Source organism: Ranitomeya imitator, chromosome 10 (genome assembly GCF_032444005.1).
Source record: "Ranitomeya imitator isolate aRanImi1 chromosome 10, aRanImi1.pri, whole genome shotgun sequence".
Classification (NCBI taxonomy): domain Eukaryota; kingdom Metazoa; phylum Chordata; class Amphibia; order Anura; family Dendrobatidae; genus Ranitomeya; species Ranitomeya imitator.
In genome coordinates, this window is record NC_091291.1 from 117,108,961 (window position 1) to 117,131,050 (window position 22,090).

General features: G+C 45.7%; 1 protein-coding gene across 3 annotated transcripts in view; it reads right to left on the reverse strand.

The window, feature by feature from the left end:
- Positions 1-6,889: 6,889 nt before the first annotated feature.
- The window catches only part of DVL1 (dishevelled segment polarity protein 1), a 174,624-nt gene continuing 159,423 nt past the window's right edge, over positions 6,890-22,090 (reverse strand). For all 3 annotated transcript variants that reach the window (XM_069741112.1, XM_069741111.1, XM_069741113.1), the window contains 2 exons: positions 19,360-19,566; positions 6,890-10,465 (listed from right to left, as the gene is read on the reverse strand). In XM_069741112.1, coding sequence (XP_069597213.1) covers positions 10,059-10,465; positions 19,360-19,566 — 614 coding nt within the window. In that variant the 3' untranslated portion in view covers positions 6,890-10,058. The remainder of the gene's footprint in view (positions 10,466-19,359; positions 19,567-22,090) is intronic.

The following is a 22,090-nucleotide window of genomic DNA, read 5'->3' on the forward strand; positions in this document are numbered from 1 at the left end:
ATGCTCAGACTTAGGCCACGTTCAGTATTTGGTCAGTATTTTATATCAGTATTTGTAAGCCAAAAGCAGGAGTGGAACAATCAGAGGAAAAGTATAATAGAAACACGTCCCCACTTCTGTATTTAGCACCCACTCCTGGTTTTGGATTACAAATACTGTGGTCAAATACTGGCCGTGTGAACGTGGCCTTAAGGTACCTTCACACTAAACGACTTACCAACGATCACGACCAGCGATGCGACCTGGCCGTGATCGTTGGTAAGTCGTTGTGTGGTCGCTGGGGAGCTGTCACACAGACAGCTCTCTCCAGCTACCAACGATCAGGGGAAAGACTTCGGCATCGTTGAAACCGTCTTCAACGATGCTGGCGTCCACAGGGTTAAAACTGCTTTCGGCAAGAGCGCTGCTGCCGAGAGTTTCCCTGCACTGACTGTCAGCGCCGGCCGTAAAGCAGAGCACAGCCGTGACGTCACCGCTGTGCTCTGCTTTACGGCCGGCGCTGACACAGTGGACGCCGGGGGATGTGACAGACATCAGAATGTGAGTATGTAGTGTTTTTTTTTTTTTTACTTTTACAATGGTAACCAGGGTAAATATCGGGTTACTAAACGCGGCCCTGCGCTTAGTAACCAGGTATTTATTCAGTCGCCATGACAGCACAACGAGAGAGGGGATCCGCCCTTCAGGGACAGGAAACCTACAGACATAAAAAGGGCGGCACCTCTCTCCCACGTCAGTTTGGTTTCCTGTCCCTGACAGCGGAACCTCTTGCAGACAGGCCCTGACAAGAGCGTCGAAGTAAGAAGACTCCCCACTCCTGGCGGCCCGGTACAGGTAGCGGGGGTCCCCTACCTCGGCCCGTCCAGGGGGCAGGAAGCACCACACGGCAGGGGCACTGCGCGGTGTAGGTGACAGCAGGAGGAAGCAGCCTCTGATAGGCTAGCTTCTCAGGCAACCGCCGCGTCCTGAAGGGGGCGTGTCCGGATGACGCGGCGGGCGGTGCGGCCGGATGACGCGGCTGGGCATGCGCAGTAGCGTCATCTCCGGCTAATGGCGGCGCCCAGCTGCGGGATCAGTCTGGGCTTCAGGGAGGGGTAGCGCAGCACAGCGGCAGACGGTTTAATGGCCACCTGGGATTCCCTGCTGGCCCCCATCCGGGGGCGGTACCTTGGGGGTATTTAATGCGGCAAGCTGGGATAATCAGAGTTCCTCACCCATTCCATAATGGAGTCGCCAGAAGGAACTACCAGCCAGCAGCAGCAGGAGCCGCAGCAGCTGTCAGATAAGCCTCGTAGAAGCTCCCAGCGTCGGTCTAGTGGCAGTAGCCGCGCTGGTGGAGCTAAGGAGGCACGGATCTCTATACCAAAATCCTCAGCCCGTAAAGATTTGCCGGCTTCGAAGGATCCCCCATCTACGGTACCACTCATTACTGGACGGGGTAAGTGAGCTTCGTGAAAGTCCACTTAGTGATGGTTGTGTTCCCCTTGTCTTTTTTCCTCTATCAGGGGAGGAAAAGTTTGTCCAAAGCCAAACATAGGCAGTGTGCCGAATGTGCAGAGCCGCTTCCAGATGGACATTTGAGGAAGTTATGTAAAATATGTATTCAACGTTTACAGGAGGAGGAGGCGCCTGATCTAACCTCTACAATAAGAGAGATGGTGAGACAGGAAATTAAAGGTGCCGAGAGATCCAAATCTCGGGGGGCAGAAGCTAAAAGGTCATCCCCTTTATCTGAGGTAGATTCGGATTCGGGTGAGCTGAGCTCAGGGTCTCTTCCGTCCACTTCCTCCTCTGAGGATCAGGAGTCTGCTCGAGCCTGTTTGTCCCTAGAAAGGGTTAACCATCTGGTCAAAGCAGTTAACAGCACAATGGGGATAGAAGATACCCAATCGGAATGTTCCATTCAGGATGTTATGTTCAGGGGTATTGAGCGAAAATCCCGAAGAGCCTTTCCAGTGATTGACAAGATCAAATCGTTAATCTCAAAAGAATGGAAGAAACCAGAAAGGAAGGGGTCGCTTCCGCCAGCCTTTAAAAGACGGTATCCCTTTGAAGAAGCGGCTTCGTCCTCATGGGATAAAGTCCCGAAGTTGGATGCAGCAGTCGCTAAGGCATGCAAAAAGTCGTCTCTCCCCTTCGACGACTTGGGAAATTTGAAAGACCCGTTAGATAGGAAAGCCGACATCTTCCTTAAGGGAGCTTGGGAGACTTCAGCGGGGTCTCTGAGGCCAGCCATTGCAGCCACTTGTACCGCTCGATCCTTGATGGTTTGGTTGGGTCACCTCGAAGATCAGCTCAGAGATAAAGTCCCTAGGTCGGAAATATTGTCCTCTATGTCCACAATCCAGGATGCCGCAGCCTTCCTCTCAGATGCTTCAGCAGATTCGGTCAGGTTGGCCGCCAGGTCCTCGGCATTATCCAATGCAGCCAGGAGAGCACTATGGATAAAATGCTGGCCAGGGGACTTACAAGCTAGAACAAAATTATGTAGCATTCCTTGTGAAGGGGCTCACTTGTTCGGACCAGTCCTAGACGAGCTATTGGAAAAAGCAGGGGATAGTAAAAAACGCTTTCCCTTCCTAGGAAGACCCTTCTACAGACGGGACTATAATAGAGGATGGTCCAACCGCAGAAGACCATATAGAGACTCCAACAGAGAATCTACTAGATATGACAACAGCAGAAGAAGGGGTAGAGGATTTATGTTTAATCCTTCACGAGAGGTTAAGAAACCACAATGACTAGCGGACCAGGTGGGGGGTAGGCTTTCGGCCTTCTACCCAGCCTGGGTGCAGATTACAAACAATCCATGGATTCTAGGCATTGTGGAGAAAGGCCTAACCTTAGACTTCCACCATACTCCTCGGGACAAATTTATGTTAACACCTGTTCGTTCCTCCTCTACAGAGCAGTTGGCACTAGAGTCTGAGGTCCGGGAGCTCCAACAGAAGAATGTTCTAGTCAGAGTCCCTGCAGGCGAGGAAGGTAGGGGGTTTTATTCCCCTCTGTTCCTGGTCAAAAAACCTGATGGTTCATATCGCACCATTATTAATTTAAAAGGCCTGAATAATTTTCTGTTCATACCCTCCTTCAAAATGGAGTCGGTCAAGACAGCAATAAAATTACTCTTTCACCACTGTTTTATGGTTGTCTTAGATCTCAAAGACGCCTATTACCATGTACCAATTCATATTGATCATCAGAGATTTCTTAGGGTGGCGGTCTCACTAGCTGGCACAGTAGAACACTTTCAATATCAGGCACTTCCGTTCGGAGTCGCAGTTGCACCCAGGGTGTTCACAAAAATCATGGTGGAGGTTATGGCGCACTTGCATGAACAGGATATATTAATAGTCCCGTACCTGGATGATTTGCTAATTGTGGGTCATTCTGAGTCGCATTGCTCAGACCAACTACAGAAAGTTATGGATGCGTTACACAAATTGGGCTGGATGATCAATATAAAAAAATCGCGCCTTCAGCCCCTAAAAGTACAAGAATTCCTGGGATATGTTATAGACTCTAGTCAGCAGGAATGTCGCCTGCCGGACACAAAAGTTGCTAAGATTAAGCATTTGGTCACCAGGGCAATAAATAATCCCTTAGTATCAGTCAGGGGTGCGATGTCAATCTTGGGCTCTCTTACGTCCTGCATCCCGGCAGTTCTCTGGGCACAGTTTCACACGAGGGCTTTACAGTGGGACGTGTTACACAATTCCCGTCGCCTAAATGCTCACCTCGACAGTAAATTCACACTTTCTGCGGAGACTGTACATTCGCTTGGTTGGTGGACTCACACTTCGAATTTACACAGGGGGGTCCCTTGGATAAATCACATATCTAGGGTGCTGACTACGGACGCTAGCCCCAAAGGGTGGGGGGCTCACTTAGGGGAGGATTGGGTTCAGGGACTATGGTCTCTGTCTGAACAGGACTCTTCCTCCAAAATGAAAGAACTGTTGGCAGTAAAACATGCCTTAAATAGATTCCTTGTACCCCTACAGGGTCGACACGTCAGGCTTTTGTCAGACAATCGGGTAACTGTGGCCTACATTAATCGTCAAGGTGGCACGCGATCCAGTACATTGATGGAGGTCGCAAATCATATCTTTCAGGTGGCCGAAGTACATCTTCTCTCCCTGACGGCGCTTCATATAAAAGGAAGTATCAACACCAAAGCCGACTATCTAAGCCGCAACATGCTCAGACAGGGGGAGTGGTCGTTAAATCCAGCCATTTTCAGTCAGATCATCCAGTTATGGGGTTGTCCGGAGATAGACCTTTTTGCCAACAGAGGGAACAAAAAATTACATCAATTCTGCTCCCTAAATCCAAAAGACAACCCATACGCTGTGGACGCTCTGCTGATATCTTGGCACTTCAGGCTCGCGTATGCTTTTCCCCCTCTAAATCTAATTCCCCTAGTCCTGAGGAAGATTCGGGAGGACAAGGCCCGGGTAATCTTGGTAGCTCTATTTTGGCCCAAGAGGGCTTGGTTTCCTTGGCTGAGAAAGATGTCTGTCTGCCAACCATGGATTCTTCCAGAGCTACCAGATCTGCTCTCCCAGGGACCAATCCTCCATCCTCAAGTAGCCAACTTACACCTAGCGGCATGGAACTTGAGAGGTCCTTACTGAGGGGGAAAGGATTCTCTCAGAATCTGGTTAATACTCTCCTTAAAAGTAGAAAACCATCTACAACGGGCATTTATGTGAGAGTATGGAGAAAATTTTTATCTTTTTCAGGGGCTCAAATTGACCAAGAACCATGTATTAACCAGGTTCTTGAATTTTTACAAAAAGGCCTGGAAATGGGCTTGGCCACAAGTACTCTTAGAGTTCAGGTGTCAGCGCTGGGAGCGTTATATAATCTTAATTTAGCCAGTAATCACTGGATTGCTAGATTCTTTAAAGCAGTCACCAGGTCTAGACCAATTATTAAACAAAGGTTAGTCCCATGGGACCTAAATTTGGTACTCTCAGCCCTGACGCAAGCCCCATTCGAGCCCATTGATACTATTCCTGTGAAGATCCTGTCAATCAAAACAGCCCTGTTAGTTGCTCTCACATCTGCTAGGAGGGTTAGTGATCTGCAGGCACTCTCCAGACATCCACCATACATGCAAGTTAGGGAGGATAGGGTCATATTAAAACCCGATCCCCTATATCTGCCTAAAGTTGCGTCTAAATTTCACAGGGTTCAGGAGGTAGTCCTTCCCTCCTTTTGCTCCAATCCTACTAACGATAAAGAACGTAAATTCCATTGCTTAGATGTGAGGAGATGCCTCCTTAGATATATTACAGTTTCAGATTCCTGGAAAAAAGATAACTCTTTATTTGTAGCCTATCAAGGGGTAAGGAAAGGTCTTAGAGTATCTAAAAACACTCTAGCCAGATGGATTAGGGAGGCAATCTCTCTCGCTTATACCGCAGGTGGCAACGAAGTTCCAGATGGTATAAAAGCACACTCCACGCGAGCCATGGCATCTTCCTGGGCGGAGAGGTCAGAAGTGTCAATCGAAGACATATGTAAGGCGGCCACATGGTCTTCCCCTTCTACCTTTCTTAGACATTACAGATTAGATCTGGGTAGTTCCTCAGACCTTACGTTTGGGAGAAGAGTGCTAGAAGCTATTATCCCCCCCTAAAACCTTTCGTCTCTGAAAGTCTCTCGTTGTGCTGTCATGGCGACTGAATAAATACGTACGCTACTCACCTGGTAGCAGTGTTTTTTCAGGAGCCATGACAGCACCCTTAGATTCCCTACCCTATGTTTTGGATAATTCAACACCCTGTTAATCTTGAGTTAAAGTTTATATTCACTTGCATAATAAAAAGTATTTTTGTATATACTGCATCTGTGTTACTAACCAAGGTGGTCCTCTCATGCTCTGGAAACAACTGACGTGGGAGAGAGGTGCCGCCCTTTTTATGTCTGTAGGTTTCCTGTCCCTGAAGGGCGGATCCCCTCTCTCGTTGTGCTGTCATGGCTCCTGAAAAAACACTGCTACCAGGTGAGTAGCGTACGTATTTACCCTGGTTACAAGTGAACACATCGCTGGATCGGCGTCACACACGCCGATCCAGCGATGACAGCGGGTGATCAGCGACCAAAAAATGGTCCTGATCATTCCCCAACGACCAACGGTCTCCCAGCAGGGGCCTGATCGTTGGTCGCTGTCACACATAACGAGATCGTTAGCGGGATCGTTGCTACGTCACCAAAAGCGTGACGTTGCAACGATATAGTTAACGATATTGTTATGTGTGACGGAACCTTTAGTGTAAAAGCCATGAGGAGGGGGTGGTGCAGAACATCAGGAGCTTCATGGGACATATTTGCAAACTCTTTAGGAATGTTGAAGAAACTCCTTTGAGAATGGGCAGGGGTAGCAAATCTCCTGGAAAGCAAACTCTAGCCCAACTATTGTGTTTTTGCCATTATGCTCAGTCTCAGCATCCTGAGGAACACTCGAGGGGTGGAAACCGGGGCATGGTAATTCATATAAAAATTAGACAAAGAGCTACACGGGCCACAGTCCCTCATTGCTTGGAATGAAAGTTTGAAAAGATGGCAAATATGAGAGCATTTCTAGAGGGCAACTTAGGGGGCGTCTGTGTTCTTCCACAAGATCTTCAGTAAGTGCCACTTTGGGTGGTTTGTTTTGCCAGCACTTTAAAAAGTAATGAGCATCTGTGGCTGGCAGTATCTGTGGTAGGTAATCTAGAGGGCAAGGCTTAATGGGACTTTGTGCTATAAAACATTTTAGATATTTACTTGTTACCTTATTTTCACCCTGCTGTTGCTGCTCCTTACTGGCCTTGAGCGGAAAAGCATTTTCTGTCCTAGACAGTAAAACCGACAGCACTCATAAAGTTGGCACCAAAAGTGAAGTTGAAGGTCGTTTAATCTTTCACAATAAATTAAAATGCTCTGTAGTCGTTAACACGAGTCAGTGCATTCTCCAATACAGTTAATACGGTTTCATGGTAAGCTGCTGGAAAACACGCAGTGCGGAACCAGGCGACCGTCAGAGCTACAGCAGTTTTCTTCACAACACCTTTCATGATTATCAGCACTGGCGGAGAATCCTGGGAATTGTAGTCCACATGACAGCTATGGCACCTGATCTGGCTCATTCTGGTTGGATTTTTAATAAATGGGGAAAAAAAATTGTTTAATTATCTTTGCTCTGTAACTGATATTTACACAGATATACACATATATATTAAAAAAAACAAACATTAAATTAGGGCTAATTATCTATACACAGATTTTCTGTACATTTGTAGATCAGTTAGTAAGAAATAGTCAGAATGTGGGGCATTTCGGCCTGCCCAGCGGGAAGGAGCGGAGGTGTGGGGCAGATTTTTAAGTGCTTTCCTCCACGTATGGGACGGTGGGATCAGTTGTATCTGGTGTAATATAAATGCTCTCCTTACATTTATGGCGTTTTGGGCTACATTAATTTACGTGCTCAGTAGTAGCTGACCCAACGTTGACAGTATAGTCCTGTACGGAGTGTAGAAGGCAGTTCTGATTGTCCACGAATATTTAAAGGGGGTCTCCTCTACAGGAACATATATTATGGGTGAAGTAATGGAGCACCAGACTTCTTAAAAGGAGCTGTAAGGAAGCAATCAGTTGATTGCCGTAGATCTAGTGTCCTGGTGATCATCTGCTATGGTCAATGGAGTTCATTCCTCAATCTACTGGGAAAACGTAGCATTAATTGTCCAGGCATTGACTGGGGTGGGAGCCACCGATATTTAGTGACTCTCCACACTGGCTCATAGAGAAATCCTGATCAGGGGAATTTCTCCTTGACATCCATGTGTCCTAACAAGGTTGTCATTTTTCCCTTTCTAATGTGACTTCAGTGATGACATATTCTACTGCGTGACAGCCGATGAGCAAATCGGGCCTGTCCACCGCTTTCACTACCATGTTTGGGGGAAAGCCAGTGGGGTAACGTGAAGCTCAGCGCAAAATCTGCGACAGGGCTACCAAATATCATATGTCTTTAAAAGGACCCAGTCACGTTGTACCTGCAGTCTGATCTGTGGAAAAGCCTGGTGTAGAGACGGAGAAGCCGAGCAGAAGGATATATAGAATTATTGAAATTCAGTATAACTTGTATTTTATTCACTGAAATCCCGGGTGTTTGCCCACGAGTCCAGTGGGTGGGACTACACCTGAGTCCAGTGGGTGGGCCTACGCCTGAGTCCAGTGGGTGGGCCTACGCCTATGAGTCCAGTGGGTGGGCCTACGCCTATGAGTTCAGTGGATGGGCCTACGCCTATGAGTTCAGTGGATGGGCCTACGCCTATGGGCGGTTCTACTGTTACACACCTTCCCCAGATCCGGGCTTTGCACTCTTCAACTCTGTCTACTGAACTCCACATTGGGCTCTTGCTTGGCATGCGACATCCTCTCCTTATGCCTTTTAAGGCCCACTAAGACACACACCTGTCTCTTAGTCTTTAGTGCTTGGTGTGCTCCACCTCTGATGCAGCATATCTGCAGCTCAGCAGGCTAATCCTCCTTTTTGCCATCCCATCATTTACCCTTACTTGGTCCCACTGCCCCTGACACTTCTGATCCTGAATCTCCTGTATGTGCCGAGTACTGGTTTCCTGCGTGCCTTACCTGCCTACTGCACTGACACCCGTGTGCCCACCTGGACCCGGGGCTTGGAGGATCCACCCCACCAGGTGAGCCAAAACACCGACAGAGCCATCTCTGAATCCACAGTCATGCACAAAAGACTGTTAATCAGTGAACAGGACCGCCCACTGGACTCCTAGGCATACAAGCGCCAGGATTTCAATTAACAAAATTCAAGTTTTACTGAATCTTTTCTTACAAAAAAATTATCAAAATAACGTCTTCTGTCTGCAGATCAGATACCACTTTCAATATGACAGGATCCCTTTAATAGTATTAGTCTTCTCATATGGGCCAAAGAGCCCTCTTGAGCCCTCCTAGACCCCAGGGCTCGGAGGCCATTGCAACCCCTGTACCCACTCTAGCTGTGGCCCCGGTGAATGCTGAACCTAAAATAATGCTCAACCATCAGATCCTGGATTTTTGCTCTATACCCACTATACACATTGTACAAATGTGATCCCTAAGAGCAAATTCTCGGGGTCCACAACCTCAGGGAAGGGAGGTTCTTTATCATGTCCATATCCATGGGCTATATTTCTAGGGACTTGCAGTATATACATATCCTGCCCACATGGATGAGACTATCCCCTTCGGAGTGACCGCGTCGAGGGCCCTGTTATTTCAGCCACTGATATATTCTAGCAGAATCCTCTTTAAACTTAAAATCACGGTATCTACGAGGAACTGATTCTGATTATATTAATGGCCAATCCTAAAAATCAGATTTTTTTTTTAACCACTGAATATCTTTGAAAGCATGCAGTCATCTTTGAGGAATCTCCAAACTATTATTGGGCTGTTAGAGGACATGTTGCAAATGCAGTCCGATCTGCGGGTGGCATGTTTTGGAACAGAAGGAGCTATGGAGATAGATTAAAGTGTTATGGGATTTGAAATTCTGCTCTTTTTAGTTCAGGAGTCCAGTAGGCAGGACCTATTCATTAGGAAGACCGCCCCCTGGGCTCAATCCAAAAAATGAGCAGAATAATCAATGGATTAGATAAATTCTTCTCCAACCAAACCACGGAGGACTCTTCTGAGCTCCTTCTGCTCTACAGCATGCTGCACACAGATCAGACTTCATGTTGAATGTGATAGATTCCTATTGGGAAGGCAAATTCTGCTACCGCCCGGGGTTACCCAGGATTACAGGACGATGGATATTAGCGAGCTTGTGTCTTTCAGGGGCGTTCTTCTCCAAAATGTGCTACAGATCTGTACACCTAAAAACCTTCTCTCATTGCACGGCGGCGCTGCGTTCACTTCTACTATTCTGTATGGCTTGCGACTGAACATGGCAGTGGTCAACCTTTTTGATAATTCGGAATTTTTAAATTTCTACATTTCTTTCGTGGTTCTAGTCGCTGACTCAGAAGGCACTTTGGTTGTCACATGATGTCCACAAAAAATTCACAGGGGTTTCCCATTGCCTTCTGAAAGGATTGTCGGCTTCCGGTCAGTTCTGGGGGGACATTGCCAAGTTCTCGGACAGGTGGTCCCCCTGGTGGGCCGCTGGTGCCATACACCTTGCTCACAATCTTTGGCAGGCTATAAAGTGGGGGTAGGCCCGGGGGACCATGCGAATGGTGGCTGCTGCGGTGACTGCGTTCACTTCGTGGCACTGAGCTATGACTCCGGTGGCTGTGTTGGCTCAACGGCCTATCACTTTTTCTTCCTCCGCTGCTGCCGGCCCGATCAGATCCGCTGCCGCTACCAGTGGACTTGCGGTCCTTCTCTCGGCCGGATGATCTTTTTCCCTCTCTGTTGCTGCGACTGGAGCCACTGCTTTTGCTGCCTGTAGAAAGGGAAATAACCATAAATATCAGAACGAGGTTCTGGAAAGAAAGCCGATGGGATTTATGAAGGATGACTACCACGGAAATGAATACATCGAATGTTCGTTATGATTGGCAAAAGTTGCAAAAGTACAGACAAAATGTTCGATGCCATCTAATCTGTAACAAATATTATGTACACGTTCACACAGAATTTTGCTCCCTAAATGCAAACTCAAGCATGTACAGTCTCAAAGATGGCAGAGAAAGCAGAGCTTTAAAAAAAAAGGGAGCTAGCACATGAAGAGGAAATAAGTACAGGATAGAAGCTGTGCTGAAGCTGCACTCTAGATACACACAGAGCTCACACCCAGCCTATATTACAGGGAGAGACACTCCCACAAGAGAAAAATCGGAAATTTGGATCAGGCTGTAAACTACGAGGGGCGTTCATTAAAGGTTTCCCCTGACCCACTTCTATTTATCACAGGATGCTGAAACTGCACATGTGTAATGATATAAGTCTCTATAGGTTACGTGCCAACTTGCAATCCAGAACTGATAATGGTCTTGATTTTACAGGGGCTGAAGTGGTGTGAGGTTTGATAATGGACCCATCAAGTTCCTTTACTTGAAAGGCCGCACACCGAAGGAGACGTTTGATGAGATGAATGAGGTTTATGGTGATGATTCCCCATCATGTGATGAAGTCAAGAGCTGGCATCGTCAATTCAAATATGGTCGGACTTCGGTGCAAACAGCTCCAATTCCAGGGAGACCCCACTCTGCTATTGATGAACACACCATCCAGCAAGTGGAGGTCGCCATTTGGGAAAATCGACGCGTAACCATTCGCCACCTATCCCAAAATGTCAAGATTAGTGTGGAAAAAATCGTCCAAGACCATCTTCACATGCATAAGGTGTCCGCTTGGAGTAATATTGATGGATTTCCTAGCAAAGGGTACCATGATCACTGAGGCATACTATGCTTCAAGTAAGTTTCTAAATCGTCTTCATTACAAATTTTCTACCATTTTGCTGTTGCAGAGCATCTGGAAGTCGTTCATCAAGCTCAGTGTTTTTTTTTTTCAAACTGATGGAAATAAGTAATAGCTCTGGATCCTAGTTTTGCTAGCACCCTGCTCTCGATCTCCCTTTTTTCAGTGAAGGGGAGGTGTTTGTACACAGTTTAATAATGTCAGGTAGATTAGGGTTAAATCCTAGCTCTCCAGGCTTTGATTAGTGCACCTAGTTAGCTCTGCATATAAACAGGATAGGTGCTGATCACAGTCAGTCTGCTGGGGAAGCTGACCAGATGGGATGTGTCTTGGAGCTAAACCACAGGCCAGAATCCCTCTCTGAGAAGGGTCTGCTTGGGCCATGTGCATAGAACTGCAAGTATCAGTGGTTGCTATGAAAAATAGCTGTTTTGTTTGACCGAGCTGGGGCTAGTTTAGCCATGTATGAGTAGCCAAGGTCTGTTTTGTTTAGCTACTGCCTAGACGGGGCTAGGGATTTATGTTTAGGAGTTTGTTTTGGTGCTGTGCAACCTGTGGAAAGCAATAAAGACAGTGAACCCCTACAACAGATATACACCATGTGGAGAATGGAAAAAGAATTTACAGTTTCACGGAGGGCAGATAAAATAGGACTGTAAAAAGGGGATATCACATGAAGCAGAGCAGAAATAAGTACAGGATAGAAGCCGTGCTGAAGTAGCACCCTGGGGACACAAAGAGCTCATATCCAGCCTATATTACTGACAGAGAGCCATGACCATAAATTCCACAGATTAATAAAGGAGACTTCCATTCAAACCTGAGCTTGATAATTGTTATGTACAAGGGACATCGAATACACAGTTTTAAGGCCTTTTCATTCCCACTGTATCCTTCCTCGGTGGGCTACTACAGGGCTCTGCAGCTTATCTGTTTCGTCCCTACGTCGCCACAACGCAGCTTCCATCCAGGTCACAATCCTGATCAGCGAGTTTCTCTCCACACGCTCAGTGGCTCCCCGTCATATCACTACAGATGCTCTGGATCTTCCGCTCGGGACCCCCACTAGTCCAATGCTCTCAGTCCTCTTTTGGGCCGTTACTCTCGGTTTTCTTGTGACTTAGCATCTTATCTGATAACTCCCTCTGGAAGGTCTCTCAGTCTCGTCAGTAACTCTCTTCAGCATCTCGCTAATCCTCGCTCCTAGCTGTAGATCACCCCTTGGCAGCACTGCACACTTGTTATTCTCCAAACTCAATCTATCAAGGAAGCACAGTCCTGTCCCTATCAATGAACCCCTGTGGGCTAGTCCCAAAATTTAACTATTTCTGATTTCTGACCCTGCTGTCTGTTGCTGGGCAGAATTTCTTTACGCTACACACTACATCACTTATCTAACACTTTACATACCGTATAACACTAATACACACTATGCATATTGTACTAACAATAATTATTACACTCTGTCATAATACATAGTTACATAGTTATTAAGGTTGAAGGAAGACTTTAAGTCCATCTAGTTCAACCCGTAGCCTAACCTAACATGCCCTAACATGTTGATCCAGAGGAAGGCAAAAAAAACCCATGTGGCAAAGAGTAAGCTCCACCTTGGGGAAAAAAAATTCCTTCCCGACTCCACATACGGCAATCAGACTAGTTCCCTGGATCAACGCCCTATCAAGGAATCTAGTGTATATACCCTGTAACATTATACTTTTCCAGAAATGTATCCAGTCCCCTCTTAAATTTAAGTAATGAATCACTCATTACAACATCATACGGCAGAGAGTTCCATAGTCTCACTGCTCTTACAGTAAAGAATCTGCGTCTGTTATTATGCTTAAACCTTTTTTCCTCCAAACGTAGAGGATGCCCCCTTGTCCCTGTTTCAGGTCTATGATTAAAAAGATCATCAGAAAGGTCTTTGTACTGTCCCCTCATATATTTATACATTAACATAAGATCACCCCTTAGTCTTCGTTTTTCCAAACTAAATAGCCCCAAGTGTAATAACCTATCTTGGTATTGCAGATCCCCCAGTCCTCTAATAACCTTGGTCGCTCTTCTCTGCACCCGCTCTAGTTCAGCTATGTCTTTCTTATACACTGGAGGCCAGAACTGTGCACAGTATTCTAAGTGTGGTCGAACAAGTGACTTGTATAGAGGTAAAATTATGTTCTCCTCATGAGCATCTATGCCTCTTTTAATGCATCCCATTATTTTATTTGCCTTTGTAGCAGCTGCCTGACACTGGCCACTAAATGTGAGTTTGTCATCCACCCATACACCCAGGTCTTTTTCATTGACGGTTTTGCCCAGAGTTTTAGAATTAAGCACATAATTATACATCTTATTACTTCTACCCAAGTGCTTGACCTTACATTTATCCCCATTAAAGCTCATTTGCCATTTATCAGCCCAAGCTTCTAGTTTACATAAATCATCCTGTAATATAAAATTGTCCTCCTCTGTATTGATTACCCTGCCGAGTTTAGTGTCACCTGCAAATATTGAAATTCCACTCTGAATGCCCCCTACAAGGTCATTAATAAATATGTTAAAAAGAAGAGGGCCCAATACTGACCCCTGTGGTACCCCACTGCTAACCGCTACCCAGTCCGAGTGTGCTCCATTAATAACCACCCTTTGTTTCCTATCCCTGAGCCAGCTCTCAACCCACTTACACATATTTTCCCCTATCCCCATTATTCTCATTTTATGTATCAACCTTTTGTGTGGCACCGTATCAAAAGCTTTTGAAAAGTCCATATACACTACATCCACTGGGTTCCTTTGGTCCAGTCCGGAACTTACCTCTTCATAGAAACTGATCAGATTAGTCTGACATGAACGGTCCCTAGTAAACCCGTGCTGATACTGGGTCATGAGGTTATTCCTCTTCAGATACTCCAGTATAGCATCCCTTAGAATGCCCTCCAGGATTTAACCCACAGTAGAGGTTAAGCTTACTGGCCTATAGTTTCCGAGTTCAGTTTTTGTTCCCTTTTTGAATATTGGCACCACATTTGCTATACGCCAGTCCTGTCGTACAGACCCTGTTATTATGGAGTCTTTAAAGATTAAAAATAATGGTCTATCAATGACTGTACTTAATTCCTGCAGTACTCGGGGGTGTATCCCATCCGGGCCCGGAGATTTGTCAATTTTAGTGATTTTTAGACGCCGCCGCACTTCCTGCTGGGTTAAGCAGGTGACATTTAATGGGGAATTTTTATCACTAGTCATTTTGTCTGCCATGGGATTTTCTTGTGTTAATACTGATGAAAAAAAGTCATTTAGCATATTGGCTTTTTCCTCATCCTCATCCACCATTTCACCCAGACTATTTTTAAGGGGGCCAACACTATCATTTTTTAGTTTCTTACTATTTATGTAGTTAAAGAATATTTTGGGATTATTTTTACTCTCTCTGGCAATGAGTCTCTCTGTCTCAATCTTTGCTGCCTTGATTTGCTTTTTACAGAATTTATTTAATTTTTTGCATTTATTTAATGCCTCCTCACTACCTACTTCCTTTAATTCTCTAAATGCTTTCTTTTTGTCACTTATTGCGCGCCCCTTACAGCTCTATTTAGCCATATTGGCTTCCTCCTATTTCTAGTATGTTTATTCCCATACGGTATATACTGTGCACAGGTCCTATCCAGGATGCTAATAAATGTCTCCCATTTTCTTTGTGTATTTTTGTGTCTCAGGATATCGTCCCAGTTAATTGCACCAAGATCCTCTCTCATCCGTTGGAAATTTGCCCTCCTGAAGTTTAGTGTCCTTGTAACCCCTCTACTACACATCTTTTTAAAGGATACATGAAAACTTATTATTTTATGATCGCTATTTCCCAAGTGACCCCCAACCCTTATATTTGATATGCGGTCTGGCCTGTTGGTTAATATTCGGTCTAGCAGTGCCCCCCTTCTTGTTGGGTCCTGAACCAGTTGTGAAAGGTAATTGTCTCTCATAGTTGTCAGACACCGATTACCATTGCTGGAATTGCAGGTTTCTGTTCCCCAATCTATTTCAGGGTAGTTGAAGTCCCCCATAGTAATGACTTCTCCTTGAGTCGCAGCTTCATCTATTTGCTTTACGAGGATATTCTCCATTGCTTCCATTATTTTTGGAGATTTATAACAAACCCCTATCAGTAATTTATTATTTTTTCCCCCTCCCCTTATCTCCACCCACAGGGATTCTACATTTTCATTAAATTCACCTATATTATCGCGCAGGATGGGTTTTAAGGATGATTTTACATATAGACACACCCCTCCCCCTCGCTTATCTGTACGGTCATTTCTGAACAGACTATAGCCCTGCAAGTTAACAGCCCAGTCATGGCTCTCATCCAGCCACGTTTCAGATATCCCCACCATGTCATAATTATGCTCCAACAACATTAGTTCTAATTCGTCCATTTTGTTGGCGAGGCTTCTGGCATTAGTATACATGCACTTTATGTTCCTCTCTGTACTTCTATTTCTTAAATTATTAACTGTTCTGACCCCACCCCCCATGCCACCGCCACCCCCAACTTCCTTATTTGTGCCCAGGTCTCTATCTGCACTATCTTCCCCTCCTATAAAATGAATACCCCCCCCCCCCCAATCCCTAGTTTAAACACTCCTCCAACCTTCTAGCCATTTTCTCCCCCAGCACAGCTGCACCCTCCCCATTGAGGTGCAGCCCGTCCATAGCGTAGAGCCTGTAGCCAACTGAGAAGTTGGCCCAGTTCTGCAGGAACCCAAACCCCTCTTTCCTACACCAATTCTTGAGCCACTTATTAACCTCCCTAATCTCCCGTTGCCTCTCTGGCGTGGCACGTGGTACAGGCAGTATTTCGGAGAATACCACGTTGGAGGTCCTTGCTTTCAGCTTGCAGCCTAATTCCCTGAAATCATCTTTAAGGACCTTCCACCTACCTCTAACTTTGTCATTAGTGCCAATGTGCACCATGACCGCTGGGTCCTCACCAGCCCCTCCCAATAATCTGTCCACCCGATCAGCGATGTGTCGGACTCGAGCGCCAGGTAGGCAGCACACCGTTCGACGATCCCTGTCTTTGTGACAGATTGCCCTATCTGTTCCCCTAATAATTGAGTCGCCCACTACCAGCACCTGTCTGGCCTGCCCTGCTCTCCTATTTCCCTCCTTACTGGAGCAATCACTCCTCCGGCTTTCAGAGGACATGCCTGGCTGCAGCAGTGCTACCCCTGTACTGGTACCCCCCTCATCTGCCAACTTAGCAAACTTATTGGGGTGTTCCAGATCAGGACTAGCCTCCCTGGCACTCTTCCCTCTACCCCGCTTCCTAACTGTCACCCAGCTTGCTACTTCATTGTCCTGCAGCTCCATCCCACCATCACCCCCTCATCTGTCCCATTGAGCGTCTGCTCCGTGAGCAGAAGACTCCTCTCCATATTGTCTATGGATCTCTGTGTTGCCAGCTGCACATTTAGATCCAGAATCTGGGTTTCCAAATGCACAACGTGCTCACATCTCGCACAGCAGTATGCACACTCGATCGGCTGCTCAAGGACTGCATACATGTGGCAAGATGTGCACTGGATGGCATTAACAAGAGTGGAGCACATTTCCTAATGGGGATTGCACCAGACAGAAAAGTTAAATAATAAATTTAAAAAAAAATAAAAATAAATACAAAGTATTAATACAAAACAGACAGCAGTTCAGTAATTCCTCCCTTGGAAACTCCCTGACTCCAAAGTCACTGAATCACAAGTCACACTTACCGCCGTTCACACTTAGGGTACCGTCACACTCAGCTCGCTCACACTCGCTAAGGCTCAGGTCACACTCGCTCTGCTGAAGATTTATAGATTTTTTTTTTTTTTTTTTTCTAGTTCCCCTCAACAGCAATCAACCTTGCTGTTCAAATGCACTTCCAAAAAGGAAGGATGTGATGTAAGTTTATTTTTCCTGTGGAATTGACCTGAGTGTGTGTCTGAAACCACCAGTGGACCTACAATGTGAGTGATGCATGCAATATAATGCCAAATGCCCGGGGGAAGCAGGTCATGCACCGTCATACATTTGCATCAGTTTCTCCTTGGACTCAAAATAACCTTTTCCTACAATGCTGTGATTGGTCAATAAGGATAATATTTCTCATCAGTTTCCTATACTTCTCTGCTGCACTATCTAGACTTCACTACACAGATATTGCAAAAAACAATAAAAAAAAACACATTAATTATAGAAAGAACATGGAGGAACAGGACAGGTCATTAAATAGTATTTACACAGTTTCATCCTTTCCATTTGGATCTGTTTCTTTTATAAGAAAGAAATCCATTATTTGCTAGCTTCTAATTCACTCTACATACCTTCGCTGTTGAGTGAAATGGGAATCTGTCAGCTTTTTTTTTTGCTATGCAATCTGTCTGAGGGTAGCATCATGTAGGGGAAAAGAGCCTAATTCCAGCGATGTGTCACTTACTAGGCTGTTTGAATGAAATTAGTGTTTTATCAGCAGAATAGTGTAACTAAAAGACTAGGTGTCTCGTGCTTCCTAGTCCAACCATGTCTCCACCACAGATTAGCCGCTTTCTGGCTATGTACAGTGTACACAGAAAGCTGCCAATCAGTGATGTGGGCGGGGTTATACAGTGCTCAGCATTAAGAGATCCGCTCCATCTAGGAGATTGTGATTTTATCACAACTTCTGCACCCTGGGGCCATGTTCGAATACTAATTTTTGAAGGCTCGGACAGAATCCTTGATGGTGTCAATAAATGGGAATTCCCAATTTGTGATTAGAAGGGGGTTTAACTTCTGGGACCGCAACTGATCCTGTTAATTACGGGGATTCATTCCGGATTAAGTGCTGCAGCCCCATGTAAGTTTTCCTTGCACTGCCGCCCCCCACTGCCTAGCTGTACAGGGGGGAACTACAGCATGCCCCGATTCACTTGAACAGGACCGTGCTTGGGTTTCCTGCAAATAGGAAGCCATCGTGTTGCCTTTCTGGAAAAAATATTGAGTTTCTTACTATTAACTTGCCATCTAGGAAAGGATGGTTGTCATTTGTGGTTGCTTGGGGGTCGGGGGGGTGGGAATGGTCTTAGGAGGGTGAAGGAAGGACCACAGGATATCTGAATGGACATGCTTGGACTCTAGTGTTGAGGTCAAAGTTGCAATCTTACCGATGACCTAGATTCCTCCATTCCTTCCATGCATCCTTCAGTCTAATGCTTGCTCAGCACAAAACAAGGGAATAACACAGTTACTAGTTGCAGAGGATACAGCAAGGGATAAAGGAGCAGATTATTTTCTTATTGTACTGTAGAAGAACACACACCTGAATAACCTTGTCCTTGTGTAAAGGGGTTAAAAAAAACATGGCTCCTGTTTCGATTTTTGTGCGTGTATTGTAGCCGAGCTGCAATACCAGACACAACCCACGGACAGGTGTGGCGCTGTGTCTGCAATTAAGGAGCCATGTTTTTTTTGTTTTTTTAATCTTGTGCAACTGCACTAACCGGCAACTCTTAAACTTTCTACGGTCTAATCTGCCTTGCTCATGCAAACTTTTAAGAAACTCTTTGCACCCCTGATTGAGATAGAGGAAGGTTATTCCAATCTGATCATGCTGTTTTCATGCCCGGTGCATCGGCATAACCACAGACCGCCCATGGTGCGCATTCTCAAGGTGCGTGGCTTCATCCGTCCACGGGAGACAGTACTGACCCATTTGGAGTTGAAGAATGAAAGTCACACTATGGATAACAGATGGTCACACCGTGGAAGCTTATGACACCGTGGAAGCTTATGATGTGGGAAAGTCATGCATGCTCGACATAAATGCAAAAAAAAGCATGAAGCACAGGCAACAAAAAAAGGTAACGGGGCACAAGAGAGGCCTCTAGGACTTACCTTCACTGTGCTGGCTTCCGGCACTGCCGCTGCCATAGCTGAATCCTGGCTCCTGGTATGTCGGGGGGAAGCAGGCTGGAGCTAGAGGATACTGGTAGGGATATCCCTGACCTATTGGCCAGGGAGCAGCTGACTGCGGGAGGGGAGCCAGTGTGTCCTGATCAGATGTCCCACTGGACCCATCGTTAAGATTCAGTGCTGCCACATCTGATGAGCAAATACAAACGACTATCAGTTACTTCTGGACGTCTATATGATGACTACGGTGCCGAAACAAGTATGGTGGCCACTAGTAAATAGCATGTAACTGCACAATGACATGATTGATAGGCAGCATTGTCATCGAGACTGAGGGCAATATGGATGTCTCTACTTTTGGCAATCAACCTTGAGACTATAAACTCCATTTTCTTGTAGAAATTGATATTTTAGAATGTATTGGAGATATGGTGGCCAACCACCTCTATGATAACAGAGCTGGAACTAACAGGTGTTGGGTTCACGACTATGACCTGGATGTGATCTACAGTAAAGGGTTGAGGTGCCATCACAAAGGACTACAAAGCAGAGCAAACACAATGCTGCTGTACATTGTTAGTGGGTTCTTAACCTTTTTTAATTCCAGGACCATAAAGTAAGCTGTGAGGTTTGTGTGACGTATTGATTATGGTCTTCCTGGTTCATAGCTTATCAGCGTCTGATCACTGGTTAACCCCTACTCGCCTGGTGGAGTTCAGCTCAATGAGCGATAAAGCCAAGAAAAGTGCTTGGCTATTCTTATCCGTCCCATAGACATTCACCAGAAGATATGAGACTCCTGTTCCCATGATTGGTATTCATCCCTCGAATGGGACCCCCAGTGATCAGACATGCATCATCTATCCACAGAAAATTTGGGTGCTATGGCTCCTTCACGAACAGTGGTGGTCCCATCCAACCGCGACGCATGGAACCGCAACAAAGCTCCACTGACTATTAATTCCCGGGAGGTGGATCCTTCATTTTTGGGATAAATGAGAATACCCCTTTTCTCACCAGGGCATCTACATGCAGTCTGTATGCTACCCCTGTGATAAAAATCGGCATTTCTGTAAGAACTTTTGTTGTCTCCAACTTTCGAAACTCATCCTTAAGCTGGCCAGACACATTAGGGCTCGTGCAGACAACCATTTCGATAGGACGAGTGCTATCCAGGAATTTCATGGCTACCACTTGTGTCCATATTATTCCATGGGGCCGTGCACATGACTGTTTTTTTTTTTTCTTTTTAAACTCAGACCGAGTGGTCCAAAAAAAAAAAATCGCAGTACTAAAGATTTGCCTCCGATAATTGGATTGCACTCACCAATTCATGTCTATGGGTCCATGAAAAAAAAAAAATCGGAACAAACTTGGATGACATATAGGAGAAGGTGGAGAAACTTTTTTTCTCTCCATCTCCAAGAAAATCGGATCCCACTCTGATCAGAGTCTGATTAGCATAATCGGACCGATTTTCTCAGATGGAGAGAAAATGGTCGTCCGCACCTGTCCTTAGGATTGATCGTTCAGGTGACGGCCACCTCTCCCGAGACCTCCATACATAGGGACGGCCATCTCAGCTGTGTATACAAGTGTTTTCTATGAGATAGCCGCCGTCATCCAGTAACGACCAGTCTCCCAGAGAACAAAAAGATCGAGTGACTGAATTCCAACCGATCGACCCTTATGTCCCCCTACATGATTTGTTGGTGGACGGTCGAGAGGCCCAATGCACAGTAGATGGTTGGGCGATCCTGCAGTAATCGGAGGGTTGGGATGACTTTTACCCAATGTGTACGGGCCTATAGGTTGTCGAGTACTGATTACACATTTTATGATGAGTGTGCCCTCCGCCCATTAAGTATAGGCCACATTTAATGCCAACACCAGAAACTTCTGAATCACAGAAGGATCCTACAGCCCCTGGTCCATACGGCACAGGTTAAGAACCCTGATGTCCAGCACATGGTGTAGTGATGGTGTTTGCACCAAACATGACAAATTCTATAACCAGCGGCTATTCTGTACACAGACAAGCGACAATAACCAGCAACATGATGAGACGGAGGAATAGGCAATTCCACAGGCATGTAAAAATGATAATCCATCTCTAGTGTCCCACTGCTATGTAGACAGAGATCAAAGATGTATGTGCACTACCACGTATAAGAAATTAATCCTAATACTAGATGGGGCTCAGGACTATCATCCAATTCCCATACTGCCTCCTCCTTCGCCTTATTAGTCGATGTAACAAGTCCAATAAGGGGCTAAATGGCGGCTGTATGACTCTGTGCACCACTATATGACACCTCTAAGCCATTTTGAATCAGAATTAACTAGAAAGTCATTTTCTACTCACATACAGAAGAACATAGAGTCCTTAAGGGCACAGAGCTTATATCACAGAGCACCTGTCACCAGGTTAAAAGTGAACAGTCTTTGCTCTTATTTTATTCCCACTGCTCACATTAGGATCTTTTTTTTTTTTTACTTTTTTTTTTTTTACTTTTTTTAAATCCACCAAATGGTTGAAGAGATATAGGCCTTTTTATGTAGTGCTAATCTTTATGGTCTTTCCAGGGGGGCGTGGCTCACATTGTAATAATGCAGAGCACCCTAAAGACACGCCCCAGAGGATCCTGTGAACACGCCCCAGAGGATCCTGTGAACACGCCCCAGAGGATCCTGTAAGCCTCGTCCCCTTGTA